We start from the raw sequence: 20,860 nt of genomic DNA on the forward strand, positions 1-20,860 counted from the left end.
TCGCCAATGTGCATCTGATGGTTACGCGAGGGAAACAAGGAAATTTCAAACCAAAAGTATTTCATGTAATGAAGATGGACAATGGCACTCTTGAACCAGCGACGGTAAAATAAACTCTTTCTTCACTAGAATGGAAGCAAGCTGTTTTTGTTGAGTACGATACTCTTATTAACAATAAAACATGGAAATTGGTGTCATTACAAAGCTCTATAGCTTTGCAATTGGATGGCTCTATAGCTAGTAACAAAGCTCGTCTTGTAGAAAAGGGGTATGTTCAAGTTCCTGGCCAAGATTTTTGAGACAAATTTAGTCTCATTGTAAAGTCTTCGATGGTGAATATGGTCTTATCTTTGGCTGTTCATAACAATTGGAAACTTCACCAAGTGGATATGAATAATGCATTTTTTGAATGTTGAGTTAGTTGAAGATGTTTTCATGGTCCAACCTTCTGGTTTTGAGCAAAAATCTATTATCGGGGGAACCTGCTGATGTATTATTATTTGTTCGATGGAATAAAGATTGTTGTGTTTATATGCTTATCTATTTTGATGACATAGTCATCATAGGCAGTTTTGATACGTTGGTTAAGGAGATGGTAAGCATGCTTGGCAAAGAATTTTCATTGAAGGATCTTGTGGAGTCGAGTTATTTTCTTGATCTTATGGAGTCAAGTTACTTTCTTGGTCTTGAAGTTGAATATGTTGGTTGTGCCTTGAAAAGTTAAAGGCACTTATTCCAGATTGGGAGGAAACATCCCTTGTGAAGGGTATTTAAAGGCACAACCAACACGTATTGGACGTGTTGGATGTGTCGAAGACATTACCACGAGCCGAGCCCGGTGACGACGCGTGCATGCAAGGGAGTTATTTAACCACATTCAACGTATGCGCGCGTTGTATATTATTAGAGAAAATACACTGAAATGAGAATTTTTAAAATGTATTTATAAGTAAAATAATTTTAAATCGGTCAGATTAATTATCTGTGTAATTGTTGTGCAAGCTGGTAATCTGAAAATTAATATGTTGTAACAGCTGTGTCAGTTGGTATTTTAAGAATTATTAATATTGGAATTTGACTTTCCAGAGATTGAACTTAGATGATTTTGAGGCTAGGTTCAAGTCTTAATTACAACATATGACATTTTTATTTTCGAAGCTTAATTCATCAATATGTGTCGCTGATTTAAAAGTTGTCTCAACAACTATTTTTTGGACAAAACTGGATGATTTTTGGGGCTAGGTTTAGCCAGCTACACCAGCTAAAATTATAGCAATTAATAGACATTTAATTTCAAAATTAAATCAGTGATTTATTATTGATTTATTTTTAAGATTTTACCCCTTTAATTAGCCTATAAATAGATATGTGTTTTATCATTTTAAAATATCTAACAATTCAAAGTATTTTCTCTCTTTTAAGAATTCTTTAAAAAAGTTTTCTTATTTTTTTCCTGTGAGAAGAGTGATTCCACAATTGTCCACTTTGAAAATTCGGGTGTACGAATTTTATGAGAGCCGCGCTAACCTTGGGGGATGACCACCTATAGCAACAACTTTCATTCATTGTTAACGATTTCATTTTGTTGTTTCTATTTATACCATGACGCGGTTGTTCAAATTTACTATTTTATTATTTTATTAATTTTCATTTAGTGTTAACGATTTCATTTTGTTGTTTCTATTTTCAATAGAACATAGTGATGGTGTTCTTTTGTTAAGTTTGCACAAGTATATTAGAGAATTGTTGGATCATACGAATATGGGTGATGCAAGGTTAACTTCTATTCCTATGCTTTCGTTGCCTAGACTTACTCATGATGATAGGTATCCGTTTGATGATCCTCATATTTATTGGAGTGTGATTGGTGGGTTACTTTATCTTATTCATATCACACCTGACATTTCGTTTAGTGTTGGTCGTGTTGCTCAGTATATGCATCAACCATTTGGACTTCATTGGTTAGTACTGAAGTGTATCTTACAATATTTATGTGGTACTCTTGACTATGCGTTGATGTTTAGTGCCTCTACGAGTTCTCTTGTGTTTTGTGCTTTTTTTTATGTTGATTAGGCAAGTTATACTGATGATAGACGATTGACATATGTGTATTGTGTGTATTTTGGTGACAATCTTTTTTCTTGGTTCTCTAGGAAACACAAATTTGTCTCTCGTTCTACCATATAGGTTGATTATCGATGGGTCACTGATATCATCTGTAAAGTTATGTGGTTGTGCACTCTTCTTGTCGATATGGGAGTTGAATGTTACGGGACTCCAATTATTTAGAGTGATAACACAAGTATTGTAGCCATGAGTGCTAATTCAGTGTTTCATGCTCATTCCATACATGTTGAACTTGATATTTATTTTGTTTGGGAGGAAGTTGCTAATGGATTGGTATGTGTTAACTACGTTCCTGCCCAATATCAACTTGCAGATGGCTTCACCGAGCCCCTTTCAAAGGCTTACTTTTTATGTGTTTCGACAAAAACTTAATGTAGTTGAGTAATGATTGTTGCATGGCATTGGCGTATAGTCTGTTATTGATTTGTTAGTGGGGTAGTGTACATCTAGAAGGGTTGTTATTGGCTTGTGTTGCGTGACTTTATGCACTCTATATACATGTTGTTGGCTTTCAAATAAAATAGAGTTCAATGTTAGTTTTGAAGAAAGTTCCCAAGAAATTAACAAAATTTACTTGATATTTTATGACTTTATAACATGTATCTGGGTAAATGTTTTGTATACATATATCGTCAATGCTATTAATTATTTTTTATTTAGTTTTTTTCATTTTAATAGGTCAAATATAATAATTAGATTGAAGTATAATGATTATAAGCTTGTAATGTATTATATATCCCATAATATATCTTATTCTTCTACTCTTTTTGAGGAATTGGCGACTATTCATAATTATTAAATTTTATTTTATGGTTATCTTGACACCAAAAAAGAGTTTGACCTAACACTTACTAAATTGAAGTATCAAATATGAATTTCCTAAGTATATAATTTTAAATTTTGTGTGTATGACCAATTTAGCAAATTTTATCTAATATCTATGCATTGATTTTCTTAAATGAGAAAAATAATGAATTTTAAATTCGAATACATAATTTTCCTAATATTCATCAACATCAAAAATGGAAAATTGAATTTAGGCAAAACACATTGACACACAACTACATATATCTACCTGAAATGAAAAGTCAACTTAATATTTTGGAAAGGAAAGACAAATAAATATCTACAAATTGAAAAGATAAGTGTTCTAAACACCATTAAAAATAAATATTTGGAAAGGGCCAATGGTTGGAATGCAGGCTGAGGGTCACTAACAATTCTATCTCAATCATTTTATTAAAAAGAGAAATAGTAAATCATATTATTTTATTTACATAATTATGAGATCAAATTGGTTCTAAGTCAGAAGCTATTTTTTTGGTACACAAAATATTAAGTCTAGGTGGATCCACAGTCAGGGTCATAGATTTACATAGGATTTTGTAGATTGTTTATCAAGAGTAACGGTGATGGGATTTAAACTTAACATTCCAAACTCAAATTTTTAAATTTCAATCACTTGTATTGACACTCGTTGACACTCCATAAGCTGTTTAATTTAGGTAAAACGTAAAAAAAAATGGAATAGTGAGTGAAAACAAATTAAAAATAGAAAAAAATTCCGAAAAGGAAGACAAAGTGGTTTCGTATGAGGTGGCAAGGCGTCCCACCTGATAAAGAATGATGAGAGGAGGCACATGCCTTAACTTACTTTATGATCTAACGACCACATTAATACTTTAAATATAATTTTTTAATATTTGAATTTGAACTTATTAATTAATTTCTCAATGAAGCCTTAATTCATTGGATGCTGTTTTTGTTTTATCCAACATTAGATGATGTCTGAATCGAAATGTAATTAAATTCATTGTTTTAATTTTTTTTATCATCTACTACCATTCAGTCCTAGATTAGGGATAGTACAGATTATAACTTTTGAAAAATCTTAGTAATATAACGAAGTTTTGTTCTCCTAAACATTTTAAATTTGAATAATTATATTTACGTGAAGGTATCGGGCAGTTCTATGTTATAGGGTAGGGTTGGATTTAAGGGTTAGTTTTAGTTTGAGTAAGCTTTGGGCCTTTGGGTAGGACCATAAAAATGTGGTGCCCACAACCACCATTCCATAAGTTTGGATTTAGGCCGTGTTTTCCCGCCAGATCGCTCGACAGTTATAACGGAAAAAGAATCAATCTGCTTTCGTTCTCTTTATATAAAGCTCATTCATCCCCATTTCTCCTTCAAAGAAGCTTAAATCTCATTCAGAAAATACAAATTGGTAAGAAGTCAGAATCAAGAAACGTCTGAATGTTCATCTTTATAATATAACTTTGGGTGTTTCTTCTTCTACTCGGCTGAAACAAAACAATCAAATATCGTTTCCTCAAAGCTGTTTCAATGGCGTCGCCTTCAAACCCTAACTCCGGTCCTCCATATCATCTGAATATTGAAACTCCTTACTTCTTTTGTACTCATTGCAAAAACCCCGTCCTCGACTCCGTCAACTTCCTTGGCATTGTATAAACTCTCTCTCTCTTTTAAAATATATATCCCAATACATATTCTTGTTTTACTAATGTAACTTCGATTCTTGATCGTTTTCATTGTGGGATAAGTTAATTTCTTTGGAAAAGAAAAGCACGTCGAATGGACTTCTTTGCGACGATTGATAAGTTGTAGCTCACTGAACAACTCAATCTACATTTCATTGTGTAATCTAGTCTTTGTGCTTGGTTGATATATAGTTCCAACTTGAGTATCGATGAGACGATTCACACGTCGATTATCCATGAATTGCCAGTCAACAATGTCAGTTGCAAAGATTGCAACAAACACATTGGAGAGAAATTTGTCAGTTCTTTTTATGCCTCTGTTTTTGTCTCTTTTTTTTTTGGTTGATCAAATATAATCTGAGTGCGTTTTTTGTACTTACTGAGTTCAGATTGTGGTTGGTGATAATGATCCGCCTGCGCCTCGCCCTTTTCCATTGAAAAGAATGGTTTATTTTATACGTAAGTTGTTATTTCCCTTTGAAATAGTGGAATCATATTCCGAAATTAGAAAGTTGGTTTCTGAATGAAAATGGCGGTTGCACTGCAGGGACCGGATGCTGTATTGGGATGGAGATCAGTTGGTTAATGCTGCTGACACAGCTGCCGAGCCGTTCAGGAAGTCTTTTTTTTACGATGGAACCCAGTTGCAAACCGGCCAGGGAATCAATGAGGGAACTAGTGAGCAAACCGATGACGGAATCAATGCCGAAACCGACTTTGAAAGCGATGAGGGAACCAGCGAGCAAACCAATGAGGAAACCGACGAAGGAAACAATGAGGAAACTGACAAGGAAACCAATGCGGAAACCGACAAGGAAACCAACGAGGAAACCGGTGAGAGAACTAGCGAGGAGATCGACAAGGAAACCGGAGAAGGAACCAGCGAGGAAACCGACGAGGGAACCAGCAAGGAAACCGACGAGGGAACCAGTGAGGAAACTGACGAGGCAACTGGCGAGGGAACTAATGAGGGAGCCGACAAGGGAACCAATCAGGAAACCGGTGAGGGAACAAGTGAGGAAACCTTGGATGGAACCGGCAAAGAAACCGACGAGAGAACCAATGAGGAAACCGCTAAGGGAACCGATGAGAAAACGGTAAGAAAACCAATGAGGAAACCAACAAGGAAACTTTCGGTGGAACGAAGGAATAAATGAAGAAATTGACAAGGGAACCGGCAAGGATACTGGGGAGGAAGATTGCTAGTAGATGAGATCTTGGAAAAAAGTTCACAGTATGTGGAAGGAAAACACTCGGTAGATTTGTTGTTCCTTTTTGCGTTTAGTGATTGCTAACATGATCAGAGCAAAATAATAAGTATATTTCGGATTATCCAATCATAAAAGATATTTCATTCAAAGCAAATTATATTGAAAAATTAAATCACAATTTAAATCATTTGACATAGCAAATCATAGTTATATAAATAAAATATTTATAAATGGTGATTTTAGCCCTTATTAGGTCAGTCATTTAATAGATGGAGATGAATAATCATAGCTGGCTAAAGACATATTTAATCTTATTTCTTTATGTTTTACTTTACTTATTATTACAGAAATTAATTAAACTCATGGTAGTATTATTTTGCCATGAGTGCAACCACCTTGGCGAGAAATTTGTAAGTTGTTTACATTCTTAGTAAGATTAACAGTAACAACATTTATGTCTGCTGCTGGTGTTTTGCGTTTTAGCTTTCTGTTTCAGTTTAATGTGTTTTTGTAACCCTTCAAAATGCTGCAAATGTGAGACTGAAAGTATGATTACTGTTGGCTTTGGTACTATTTTCATGAGACTGTACAGTTAAAACAAGGATTTTAAAGCCAAAGACAACGTTTTGTTTTGGCTTTCATTTGGTCTAAAACAAGTATATAATCTGTGCTCAATTTACCTTGCATTGTTTCGTCCTTCTTTCTTATAGAATGCAATTTGTTTAGTATATAATTTGCTCATTTTACCTTGCACTGCTTTCGTCTGTGCTTCGCATAACAGTTGCAAAATATCACTCGGATTTTATCTTTTGAGTCGCAGAAATTTTATTAATTTAAAAAATAAAGATCAAGTTTTATTTATTTATTTTTAAATTTATAAGAGCTTTAGAAATATTTAAATTAAAAAAATAGAATGAGTCTCGTCTTAATTTTCTTGGTTTTAAAACGGACCTAAAATTTTGGGGGCTAAGGCCATACCCACGGCACACACAAATAGATCCGCTGCTGTTTAAGAAATCATATTCTGAAATAAAAGAAGTAACTAAACTTATCATTTTAGTCAAAATACGTACTTAAAGTATTTAATTTTTTATTTAATTTATGAAAAAGTTAACATGTGATATTAATTAAAGAATACTTTAATTACTTAGATGAAAAAAAATGAATACTTTCGTACCTATTTTGACTAAAAAAATACTTTAGGTACTTATTTTGACAAAAAAGATAAGTTTATATACTTATTTGAAAAAAATACTTTAGATACTTAAATGAAAAAAGATGATATATTTTAGGTATTTATTTGTAACATAAGCCATATATAAGATAAGATTAAAGACAACAATAAGATCCTAGCTTATTTATATATTATGTAGTTTAAGAATTGTTAGTAGAGCATCATATTTATTTTTGGGTTAATATAAAAATGTTACACAACACTCTCATCAATCTCCCTCCTCCACTGCTGGATTAGACTGATCTTGGATTATATGATTCCCCTCGTTAGACGAAGTTCGTTCTCTGTTTGGATCGCGGAGTTGTTACTCCAATGACTAGAAATCGCCAGACGGTAAAAAGTAAAACTTTTGCTTCTATTTCTTTTTCTTTTCTTGATTTCTTTATCACTTTTTTTTTTTTTTTACAGATTTCTCTTCCTCTCATCTTTTTTCTTGTTGATCGTCGTCAAGTTTAAATAAATACAATTTTAGGTGATTTTTATTGTTGTGTTGGTTAAGATAAAATGGTGCTAAGTTTGAAATGAGGATAATAATAAGGGTTAGTTTTGGGAGATTATTGATCATTGGTGTGGATAAGGTGGTCGATAGTGTCGTGTGGCCGAAGAAGAGACAAATGACAGCTAGGGTTCTATATAAATTAGGGTTAGGGGTGAGCATAATTTAGGGTACAATTTGGACCTTGGCAGTGATTTTCCAAATTGGGCTCGAGTTTAGTTTGGGCTCATAGCTCGAGAAAAAAAAATATGCGTCTATATTTGTTCCTCTTTACTCGTTATCGAGAAATGATAACATAGTAAAGATTAAAAAAGATATATTTCCTTTGCACTCTAGCTAACTTTATTCAACGGAAAAAAGATCCTCCAACTTAAGGGTAAAACTTCAATGATAATGAATTTCCCCTTCAACTTAACGATATAAGACTTAAAAAATCTAGACCGCTCGACTTGAACCGATGAGAGATATATTCGATCCTCCAACTCGAGGTAATTAAACTTTGAATTGCTCATTGAAAAGTGTCATATATTGTCAAATAAATAATCCTTAATCTCAAAGTATATAATTAAAAAGCATATTAAAGAGAAGAAGGGTCAATCCACAGGGACTAGGGAGCTTCTGACGTTGGGAGGTTTTTGATTCTGACTTTGATGGAAAAGTAAAGAAAATGAAGGGTTTTAGTTAAAAGCTCGGAAATAAATGTAAAAGAGTAAAATTGATTGTGAAAAATGAAATATAGAAAAACAACGAAAGTAAAATTTGAGAGAAGGAAATCAATTAAATAAAATAACCTTAAGCTTCGCTTTGCCTCAGTTCATTTTAATCATCGAAAGAGATTTTACTTCGGGATTCATGCATGTTACATTCTACAAGGCCCAACCTTTGAAACTTGCTTTTCTCTCCAATAAACCGATTTTCCCAAGTAAATCTTTGAAATTCAGTCCTTATTTGGACTAACTACAACAATCGCTGTTAGCATCGAAACAATTTTAAGTATTGGAAAAGCCCGACTCGGATTATATTGTCTCAATGAGAATTAAATCCGATCTCAATTTCCCTTAGCGGACCGCCGCTAAGTGTGTTCCTAGGAAGTCGAACTTACTACTAGCCAATTCTTCCTCCCCACTTTAAATTAGAACAACATTCAGACTAACGAGCTCTTTCGGAGATGAAAGTGTTAAATTTTTTAAAGGAAAGGCTGATTGTCAATCCAAGTTTACATAAAACTGAGAATGTTATCTGAAGATTTTAAGTGCTTTTCAATTCTCACACTGTGAATTGAGTCATCACTAAGCCATCGACTAAATGAGAAAATTAGCTAAGCATGATAAAAATCATACTTAGCATTTTTAAGAAAAATAAGAAAAAATAAACTTAAAGTAAAAACAAATATGAAAAGAAGAAAAACTTTTATAAAAGTAAAAAGAAAATAAAAACAAATCGAATCCAAGTGTGTTTCAAGCTTTACCCTAAGGGGTTTATAGCTTTCTAAAACCCAAAAGATAACATGAAAATTCAAAGATAAATTATCCTAAACATTAAAAGATAAATCCAAAGTTTTTTTTTGTATTCAAACTTAAATTTAGATTCATAAAGATTTTGTCCATCATCTTCCTAGATAATGCTGACTAGAATGCTTCTAGAAACCGTTATTGATGACCGGATCTTTTGGAATCTGCCACGTCAGGCTGCATCATGTTCCAGGTTGTGCCCATGCCTCCAACCACGATAAGATAATAAAAAAATGCAGAATGTGCTCTTCTTACTACTGGTTTTAAAAAATAGATTATTGCACATAAATAAGTGAAACATAACCAAATCAATAGTAATAAATCGACAACACAAGAAAATTAACAAGTAAATATATACAATTTAAAACACTCATCAAATTCTCTCTCACTTATCTCATTCTTTTCCTTAAGCATGCTTCAATTAAACAAGTCAGAACTCCATTTATCTTTCTTCATCAAGTCTCACATCCTAGAAAGCCATGCAAGTCAAGTTCACAACAATCATCCAAATCAAGATATCAATCAATTGGAAAGCATAAGTTGGATTAAGTTAAGCAAGATCATGACATTCATTCATCCATTAACCTCAATGCAACCTAACTCAATACCCAAAAAGTTCACTCAAATCACTCAATGTGTTTTGGGTGTTAAAACGTTCAATGGTCGGAACCACACATGATATTACCATAATCCTGTAAGAAAATCAAATCTACGTTACTTGTTAGAACAAGATGCAATAATTAAAAGGCCTTGAACATGTTGTAACGAGGCTTAGGTAAAGGTGGGGAGAAAGGCTAGAAACATGGGTAAAGAACAAGATAATAAACTCATAAATAATTAGATCAAAGTCCACGAAATAAATAAAGTAAAGTAAAAACAATACAAAAATAAGAAACAAACATCAAACAAATTTTTTTTGAATTGTTTTTGTTTTTTTTTCTTTTTGGGTTTTTCCTTATAGCATGATCATACATTCAGTTAATCGTTCGCTTGTCCTGATAAGGTTATAAAAGAGGGATAAATAAAAAAGCTCACGTTTTAAAAATGTAATGAAAATAAAGATTGGGAATAGGCTCAGATGTGGCTAACTCGGGGAAATGAATGGGTATACAATTTTAAGGATAAGAAGTGGGTGAATGTAACCCCTCAGACCGATAAGCGTAACCTGATCCGATCCGGGGTGTCACACCGGAGTGACCCACTGTAATTATAGCAGAAAATTTAAAACTTTTTATCAGAACATGTAAACTTATAAAATCAGTTTTCACTATTTAAAAATAAAACAGATTTCCAAACTCGTATATAAATCAAAATACAATTACATGCCCCCTAATCACATGCACCATACTCTGCAAACAGCACCGGAAAAACTCCCTTACTGAAGTCGATAGATGCACTGGTACAATTCTTTTAACCTGAAAATGTGAGTAATAGAGTGAGCTTCGAAAAGCTCAGTAATACAGAACTACCAGATGATGCTGATGAACGTGCAGATACAGATAAATATATATTTCTTTATTGTTTCCGAACATTTACAGATTTTTATGCTGAGCAGAGATCCTACTGATATTTCAGGTGGTAACGGACAATGAGCTTTCAGTTCAGAGAAATATTTCGGATGACTGAGTTCAGGAGATCAGAACAGGTTATCTAGTGTGTTCCCGTAAAACCAGTGAAAAGATACATATCTTTTAAAACAGTAGCAGTTGAAAACATATTTACCCTGTGCACAAAGCAGAGGAGCATGCAAAAACGATAAGGTCTTATACTTGCACATAGCAAAAGAGCCTGGGGAAACTGTAAGGCTTACCCTTGCACACAGCAAAGGAACCTGGGAAACTGTAAGGCTTACCTTTGCACACAGCAAAGGAACCTGGGGGAACTGTAAGGCTTACCCTTGCACACAGCAAAGGGACCTGGGGGAACTGTAAGGCTTACCCTTGCACACAACAAAGGGACCTGGGGGAACTGTAAGGCTTACCCTTGCACACAGCAAAGGGACCTGAGAGAACTGTAAGGCTTACCCTTGCACATAACAAAGAGACCTGAGGGAACTGTAACGGTAATTAATCCATATTTAGAAATCATGTACAAAAATACCGTAACCAGAAACCATATCAAAATATGTGGTAAATCAGATCTCAAAATAAACTGTATTCAGAACATCGGGTAGTGTCTCATAAAAATATTCAGTAGGTGATTTATCAAGATCATATTTTCCAATGAAAATAGGAAACCCTATAACATATTTCAAGTAAACATAGTTCATAAAACCAGTAGATTCCAAGATGTCATAAATCAAGAATAATTCATATTTTTCGGTAAAACCCGTAATCGGAAAACATATAACATGTTGTCATGGTTCATAAACCAGTAAATCAATAGTTTCGGTGAAAATCATTTAAAAACATATAAAATCATCATGTGGTACATGTGGAACACACTAGGATATCCAAGTATTTCTCAGAGTCACTTAGTAGTTATCAGAATTAATAACATGAAACTGATGTAATTTGATCAGATTCTAAAAATGAGGTCCTATTGAAGGGAATTGATTACTAACCAATCTAATCCGACATTTAAGGTTGATACTTTAGAATTCCGATATGATGCATATGCATCAGGAAAGTGTTTAGAAATCTTTATACAAAATATATCGTTTGATATGATTATCGAACAACTCTTAGATGAATAGTTCCTAGAACTAATGCTTATCGATTGGTCAATTCATTGTTCTTCCAGGATATTTACTCTTTAATACCATAATTTCTAGTCCATATATCATCTTCAGAATCATCGCTAAATAAATCTTCCAATGTCTTTATTTCATGTTCACTTTCACTATACATGAAATGCTGACGTGCTTGATTTGTAATTCATGATCCATAAGAACATTACATCATGTATGTTGATTAACATTTCCAGATTCATCCAAATCACTTATTTAATCCTCAGTCCTTGAGGTTACTTAATTTATTTAGCATTCAAGTGTATTCCAGTTACTTCGGGATTTTCCAGAGTAATTCAAACGTTCCTGAATTTCAGATACATATTGTACTTCCGTTTCATTCAATTTGGTCTTCGTGGTTGATTTGTCGAACAAACATCCAAATCTTAGTGCTTAACGCGATCTAGAATTGAGCTGAGCTGAATACTTCCAAAATTATCATCGAGCCAAGCTTGAGTAGACAAACACGCATTCAAGTAATAATTATGCCGTTCAGGTACTGACATATTATTAAGGTTGATCGGCTCACTTAAGCTGTGTTCCATAACTTTTAAAGGTAGTCCAACACCTATGCTTATTTGGATTCCTTAATTAATCCCAGACATTTACGTAATATAGGCCATAAGGGTATTTTGGTAATTTTGGTGTTTAATTTTATTCTATTTATTTCAGAGCTCGAGGATATCCAATCATTCTTGAGCTTGGCTTGGGTCATTTTCATTACAGGGTTATTTTGGTCATTTTACAGATCTAAGGTATTTCAATCTTTTACTTCCATCCGGTCTTATTATTTAATCAAATCTTATCATTTCCTTCAGTCCTTTCGAACAATTCTGACAGTAGAATACTCCCGATAAATTATTCTTTAGATATTTACTCATTACTCGAATATTTTCGGGTCAAGTACCTTCTCAGATTTTACAAACGGAATATCATGAATTTTTCTGTACAAAGATAGGATCTTAACAATTAAATTCGTACTTAATCGAGTTAAGTACAAATCCTCAAAGTACTTTCTCATTCATGGTTAACTCAGACTATTTTATCTCTCAAGGGCATTTTCGTAATTTCTTAACCAGATAATTTCAATATTATCTCTTAACGAAAATAATATAATTTAGAGATCCTATGATTAATTGCTTTCTTGAACACTCTCTGATCTTGAAATAATTCCCTGAACAGACTTCTAGTATCTTGCATAAGCCCTCTTGGGGTTAAAAACCGGTTATCCATAACTTCCAAGTACAACTACATTTCTTATGCACATCAATATATTTATCAGATCAATATGTCTTTTCAGATTTATTAATCCACTTCCAGGGACAATTCTTATCATTTTCCAATATAAGGGTAATTTCGTATTTTTACCCTACCGAAGTATTCTCATAATTTCCCATCCAAGTACCTTTAACATTTAACCTTTGATGATATAAAATATAATTTACAAATCCATGTCTGATTTCTTTATCACTAATCACAAACTTGTAATTTAATTCTAACAATCTTTCAATCTCTTATATTAATCATTCGATCCGTATTCAGATACTGAATTTCTACCACATTCATATCGAGTGTAGAAACTAATTAACTACACAAATGAGACCAACATTGTCTTAATCATGCATTTACCAATATTCACATGTTCCAAAAAGCATAAAGAGGTAGTAAAGTATTACCTTGATTTTCCGTGCTATACTGGTCGGCCATTTAAATTCTATTAGAACGCCCTCGATATTTGATTCAACTTCCAATGTTTTCCTCTCGATCTAGACCATCAAAATTACTAACTCGTATCCAAATAATTTTCCTTAACATAAAGATAACTTATTAGAATTGAAATAATAATTTGGAAACTCAATTAGTATAATCGAATACTTGTGGGGTTACTTTAAATAATTAATCATTAAAATTAGGGACTGAACCGAATTAATTTTCACTATTGGGCCATAAACAAAAACTAAAGGAAACTATGAAACAAGGCCAAGTTCTTACCAAACCTTGAGAACCCATGATGCGATTTTCCCCTTTATTTTTTTTTAAGTCACCATCCACGTGATTTTCCTGTTGGAATCATAACTTTATTTCCCCATATTTCAATTTCATTTATTAAGGCAAAGAGTAAATCCTCATTGTGCACTCCAAGAGATTCACGAACATGTTCACGTAAAACCCCTTTTAGCCACATTATCTTCTGTAACTTGCATCAGTTCCTTGTTATTTCTTCAAACGTTCCTGAGTCCTATTCTTCTAGTATTCAGTTGTAACATACGAATCAATCATAACACCAACTACAAAAACAAGATTCTTTACATAGTCTAATTTGAAGTAATTACCTCGCATTTCATGGATCCACCACAATACCTTAGGAAAAACACGATGAACGTTTTCTTTAAGAACAACATCCAACCATTTCCCAGCAACAACAGTGTTCAAAACAAACAGATCAGCTCTTAGAGCAGTATCTATATTCGGTTTTTGCCTGGGTTTTCAATTTCTTAGAAAAACTTGAAGAGTTACGGTTCTGTTATCTTCATGTCGAGACTGGTTGACGACGAGTTAAGCTTAGTTCTCAAAAGAGTTTATCATCAAAACGACATGAAATCCTTCTCTTAAGTATGCAACCCATTGAGCTCGATCTCCTCCCCAGTTTCATGCCCAGATTCCCAAATCTTCTTTTCTTTGAAACCTAGATTTTTATCTCCGATCCCCATCTTGAATTCGTGGCCAAAACATGCTCCAGGCTCCAAGTCCTTAACCTTGATCTTAAGAAAACACTTGAAGAATTCAATGAAGTTGATGGGGTTTCTGGCTTGGCTTTCTAATCCCCCTTTTCTTATTTTTACAACCGGTCTATCTCTTAAAAATATCTTCCATTTGTGTGGTTTTCTAATTTACATATTATAAAAATAATAATAATTGTAGTGGTTGAATAATTCTTCTCACTTGTGGTTATTCATTTTCAATATTTTAAACCTAAGAAATCTAAACCCATATTGGGGTATGACAGTGAATCCTAAGTTCCCTAATCACTTTAAAGCATCAAGTTCATATGTAATCTCGACATAAATTTAAATTCATGTTCTAGAATATCAATGTCTAGTTTGACACACTCAATTAAAGTAGAATAAGAGAAAGAATATAAAGGATATGCTCGTAAAGGCTCAAATCTTACCGAAGTGTGTTCATGCGTTAAGTTAAACACATTTCAACTAACAAAGTCATGGAATATAAAAAAAAGTTTAACCCAATCACTACTCATGCCATCCATTATCATGTATATTGAAATTCAAACAATAGTTTGATCTCAAGCAAGCATGACATACCATAACATTAAAAAAAGACGAAGAATTTCAACATAAATTTTTGCAAGTTCAACCAAGGCATACTAGAATCAAAGAATAAAGATGAGAAAGATAAAATCAACTAACACTCTAACCCCTCACTTAAAGCGTATTGTCCCAATACGTAAAATGAAAGTGCAAGAGAAGGAATAGAGATACTCCCCATGTTTAGTGTCGACCGTGGCCAAGATCAAGACCACGGTGATAAGAGCTAGGTTAGATATAAGATAAGATATTGACTATGTTTGTCTCAATGGTGTGGAGGTGGCCATGAATGTCATCCATTTGCGTTTGCATATCAGAGCGAGGTATTTCTGGTGTGGTGATTGATAACTCTCTAAAAGTGTTATTATTTATAGCCTTTTTACTTAGGTTTGTCTTTGTACTTTATCATATTAATATCATATTTAGAGTGTTTTTAGTTAATTTTGCATTACATGCATTGTTGGGAGTGAATTGATAATTTTTGGATAAATTATGATATTTTGCTGTGATATTGTTACCATGATGCTGTGACATTCTCTGATGCTACATACATTGTTGAGAATTGATGCGAGGCAAGATTGCTGGGTTATTGCAGTAGCAATTAATGCACGGGCAGAAGGCTATTGACAGCTGGACAAAATCATAATATGGAAAGGAGTCTTAACGGAAAAGGATTATCAATTTAATGCTGGTTTAAACTATATTTTTTAGGATTTTTAATCATTATATAAAGGAGACGACTGTAACCAATTAAAATAGAGCTTTTTAGGGTTTTTATTCTATTGTTTTATTTTCTCCACCGTCAACCATGGCTCTTAAGAAATTTTGGGGAAAAGCAACAGCTGATCGTGAAGGAAAAAGTTATAGTATCGAGAGGTGGTGACTGGTGATCAGTGACATCATCAATGATGACAACGATAAAATAATTCTGAGAGGGGGATTTATTTTTTTAGTTGAATTAATCTATAATTTTGTGAGATTTATTAAATATTGGCTCCTTATGATTTTAATATATATTTTATGAATTTCATGTTTAATTAATTTTTCCATTGATTCGATTAGTGTTTGCTCATTTTTACTAAAGCTTTTATTATAGATATATATAATTGCACAGTCCATTGCTTCGAGGGATGAGTGACATTGTGTGAGTACTACATCGAGAGGTGAGTATTATTGTCGGAGCACCAGTGATTGCAAGAGCAATATTTCAATGTGGAGAGATCTTGCTGATTGATTGTCGTAACATACTTAGTAAATTTTCATAAGTGGGTATAGAGATATAACACTGCTTTGAGTTTCTAGGTAGATCTATCGAGAGAGGAAAACATTCTAAGTTAACGCTAGACGCATCAATCTTATTGTCATGGCATCGTTAATTGCATGATTGAGTATAACAAAATGCTAATCTTTAGCTTGAACCAATCCATTGCTTTCATTTCCACTGTTATGATTCCCTTCATCCCTTCATATCTTTATTCACATATTTATTCTAATTATTATATTTTTATTGTTTTGTTCCCAACATCACCTTCAAAAATATGTTATTTTACTTACTTAGTACTATAGCAATTCTTTGATCATATGTTTTTGCTGTTACATTATTCAAAGCATCAAGTTTTTGGTGCTGTTGTCGGGGACTAGTGTCATTACTTTGAAAGTTGTTTTTTTACTAACATAGTTCCATCCCATTTTTGTAAGTATATTTTCATTATTTTTGTGCATAAATTAAACCAATAATTGATGGATGGAGATCAACAACAATAAATGCTTAATGCTAGAACAATTCAACATTTGCAAAATATTCCGATGCTACCAGTTTACCAAAACATTATTGACAGAAATAGGCCAATCCAAGAACATGTTGTGCCCATATTGGAAGACTTAAATCTTGGCATTGTTCATCCTATCATCCATGTTGCTCACTTTCAAATCAAAGTCAGTGATGTTTCAAACGCAACAATCAATGGGGCAATGTAATGGTTGCAGATCGAGGACCCTCAAGCACACTTGAGAGCATTTATAAAAGTTTGCGACTTATTCATACAAGAAGGAGTTCCCAAAGAAGCCTTAAAGCTAAAGTTGTTCCCATACTTGCTTTGTGACAAAGCCAAGTCCTAGCTTAAGTCGTTTCCACCTGGGCTATAGCATCATGGAATGAACTTGCCTAAAAGTTCTTGCTGCGATTTAATCCTCCCAATATGAATGCTAGATTGAGGAACAACATCACATCTTTCAAGAAATTGGAGGATGAGAACTTGTATAAAGATTGGGAGAGATTTTAAGACTTATTGCGGAAATTTCCAATGCATGGTTACCAACATTGGATACAAATGGAAATATTCTAAAATGGACTTAACATGCAAACAAAGATGGTTGTAGATACTTATTCCATTAGAGCATTGTTGGACAAGTCCTATAATGAAGAATATGATATCTTAGAGAGGATTTCCAACAATGTCTACCAATACCCCACTACAAGGAGTATGTTAGGTAGACACGTTGCTGCAGTAGTAGAAAATGATTCTTTGGACACACTGACCACACATGTGACAACATTGACTAAAATGATGAGAAAGATGCAAAAACCTAGAGGTATGCATGAAGTTAAATCAACATCCATTATTAATTGTGTTTATTGTGGTGTTAATCATCATTTTAAGGAATGTCCATAAAACCCCGAGTCTATGTATTTCATGAGAAATTATAACAGGAATGACAATGCCAAAACATATGGAAACACCTTCAATCCAAACTTCCAGAATCATACCGAACCCAATTTAGCATTGTAATCCAGTTTTGGTAATACATAGCAACATTATTGCAGCAACAATATACTCAACACCAACTGATGTTGCCACATCAACCATTGCATCTGCAAGCAATGGCATAACCTTAATAGTGCATCAATCATCATATTTATCAAGGCCAATCTTCCAACCAAGTTCAACATTGGAATCACTTGAGTCTCTACTAAAGGAGTATATCTCAAGGAAGGATGCCTTCATCCAAAGCCAGACAACATCACCGAGAGCATTGGAGAATGCATTGAGCAATAAACCACAATGAGTAATTCTAAGTGACACTAAAGTCCCAAAAGATAATGGAAAAATGCATTGCAAAGCTATCACAACTAAAAGTGGACTCCAAGTTGGCAAACATGATGAGAACAACAACAAAGAGGAGGAATGGCCTAAACAACAACAATGTTGCCACCATTGCTGCCAGCAATGTCGCCACAATGGCCACTACATCCTAAAGAAAGGCGACCACCTCTATTCCTCAAAGGTTCTAATAGAGCAAAGAGGATAGACAATTCAAGAAGTTCATTGATATGCTGGTACAATTACGCATTAACATACTGTTACTAGAAACATTAGAGAAAATGCCAAACTACGTTAAATTTATGATGGAGGTGCTTTCCAAGAAACATAGGATTGGTTATTTTGAGACCATCACACTCACTGAAGGGTGTAGCGCCATTGTCATGAGCAAATTGCCCCAAAAATTAAAAGATCATGGAGTTTTACTATTCTTTGCATTATTAGAAATTAATACATAGGTAGAGCTTTGTGTGACTTAGGTCCCTACATTAACTTAATGCCCTTATCTATTTTCAAGAAACTTAGCATTGGTAAAGCACATCACACAACTGTTACAATTTAACTTACTGACTGTTCCATTGTACATCCTGAAGGTAAGATAGATAATATGTTAATATGAGTGGAAAAATTTTCTATCCAGTAGATTTCATTGTCTTGGACTATGAAGCTGACAAAAAGTTGCCCATAATACTGGAAAGACCATTCCTTGTTAGTGGAAGAACATTAATCAATTTTGAAAAGGGAGAACTTACATTGCATTTCAATGACCAAAAAATTACATTTAATTTGTTCGAACCTCTTCAATGTGATGAATAATATGAATGTCATGATGTTGAGTTTGTTAAAGCAATAGTAAAAGAGCAATTAGATGAATGTGGGATCATTGAAGAACTCTTTAATATTGCTACATCAAAAGAAGACTCTGACAAGCTAGAGGGGAACCAATTCTTGTACATTGATCCTGGCATCAATAACAGTTCTGCAGTGCTAATGTCAACTACAAAGCCACAACATAAGCACCTGAGGAAAATTAGAAATGCTACCATGCTGTAGAATGATAAATAAGTGGCAAAGGCAACAAAGAATGTCTCAGGCAACTTTAACAATGGAAGCTCATCGTTGAAAATTTACCCCGTGAAGCTACAACATCTCTATGGTGGCAATTAATAAGTGCACTTCAGGACTGATTCCAACAAGAAAAAAAATTCGCTTTGAATAATGTTTTGATCACACCAGCATAAAGGACCTGAAGTTGTACAATTATGTCACAACAACCATCAAAAAGCAAAAAAGGATATCATTTTATTGGGAACCAGGAGAAGTTACCACAAACTTCAATTTCATTATGTGAAATAATATTTTTACATGCTTTCAATAAGTCATTTTTTTACATTATATTATTTTTTTATTTATATTTAATGTTTTTATCCTGAGTTTTTTTTTCTAGGTAATGCCACACATTGATTACCGCATCATCCTGAATTTTGTGTTGTTATTATTGCCTTTGCTTCACATCATTAGTAGGAGTTCTAAATAATTGTTGTTGCCCAACATCTTCTTGAATTTCAGGCTCCCATTGCTGCACGACATTTTCAACTCACCAGGGGAGTATTGTTGTCCTCATTACATTATGCATTTAAATTCATTTTTTTATTTTTCTCTACATGCATTAAGAGAAATGCACATCTTATTCTTGTGGCATCATTAATTGCATGAATTATTTTAAAAAACCCCTAATCTTTAGCTTGAACCGATCTACTACTTTCATTGCCACTGCTGTGAGTCCCTTCATCCCTTCATATTTTTATTTACATATTTCTTCTGGATATTATATTTTTATTGTTTTTTCCCAGTACTGCCAACACAAATATGTTATTTTACTTAGTGCTATAGCATTTTTTTGAGTAATAATAGTCTTTGTGGATACGATACTCGATGCATTAATTTGTATCCACTTTATTACTTGATACGATAATGTACACTTGTAATTTTGTTGTTATATTATTCGAAACATCAGTAGTGTTGGATTTCAATAGATGAAGACCCAGTCTTCTAGAGGGGTCATTACACTTAGGGGAACAATGTACGACATAATTAGGGTTTTGGTAAGTAATCTCATCAAATATAAACACTGCTCATCTAAGTCATCCATAGAAAACACATAAGTGAATTGTGTAACATCAAAATTGGCTATACGAGAAGCGAGATGAGTAATGTAAGGTTCGAGGATAAACGAGCGATTAGATCAAAAATGATCTTGAAAGTATGGGAAAACCAAAACCCCAAGTTTACCTTCCTACCAGTTAACATACACCATAGGGAGAAAAGTTCAACCTTACTACGGAAAAAAGAAGAACCGTTTCTTCTCGAGTAGTTATAAGCCAAGAAACGATGTATGTAATACAATGTTGTATCGTTGGTGTAAAGATCTTTAGTCGAATGGGCATTAAAAAGGTTGATTGACTAAATCGGTAAGTGTCGCTTAAGCAAAATCCGCATCAAAATCCCGCGGCATCTCAAGCAAGGCATTAAGATAATCATGATTTTTAACATCAGTCACAAACTTCATAGAAAGATTAAATTCAGAAATAGACATTAAAAAATAATTTGGACATAATCAGAAGG

The 20,860-nt window shown here is 33.5% G+C and overlaps 1 protein-coding gene across 1 annotated transcript; it reads left to right on the forward strand.

Moving 5' to 3' along the window:
• The first annotated feature begins 1,761 nt into the window (after window positions 1-1,761).
• Window positions 1,762-5,785, forward strand: LOC120182712 (protein Ycf2-like). The gene is made up of 2 exons (XM_039187602.1): window positions 1,762-1,961; window positions 5,176-5,785. Exons 1-2 carry the CDS (start codon window positions 1,762-1,764, stop codon window positions 5,783-5,785), a joined length of 810 nt encoding a protein of 269 aa, XP_039043533.1.
• Window positions 5,786-20,860: the final 15,075 nt, after the last annotated feature.

Source organism: Hibiscus syriacus, unplaced genomic scaffold (assembly GCF_006381635.1).
Source record: "Hibiscus syriacus cultivar Baekdansim isolate YM2019G1 unplaced genomic scaffold, ASM638163v2 tig00112737_pilon, whole genome shotgun sequence".
Lineage (NCBI taxonomy): Eukaryota > Viridiplantae > Streptophyta > Magnoliopsida > Malvales > Malvaceae > Hibiscus > Hibiscus syriacus.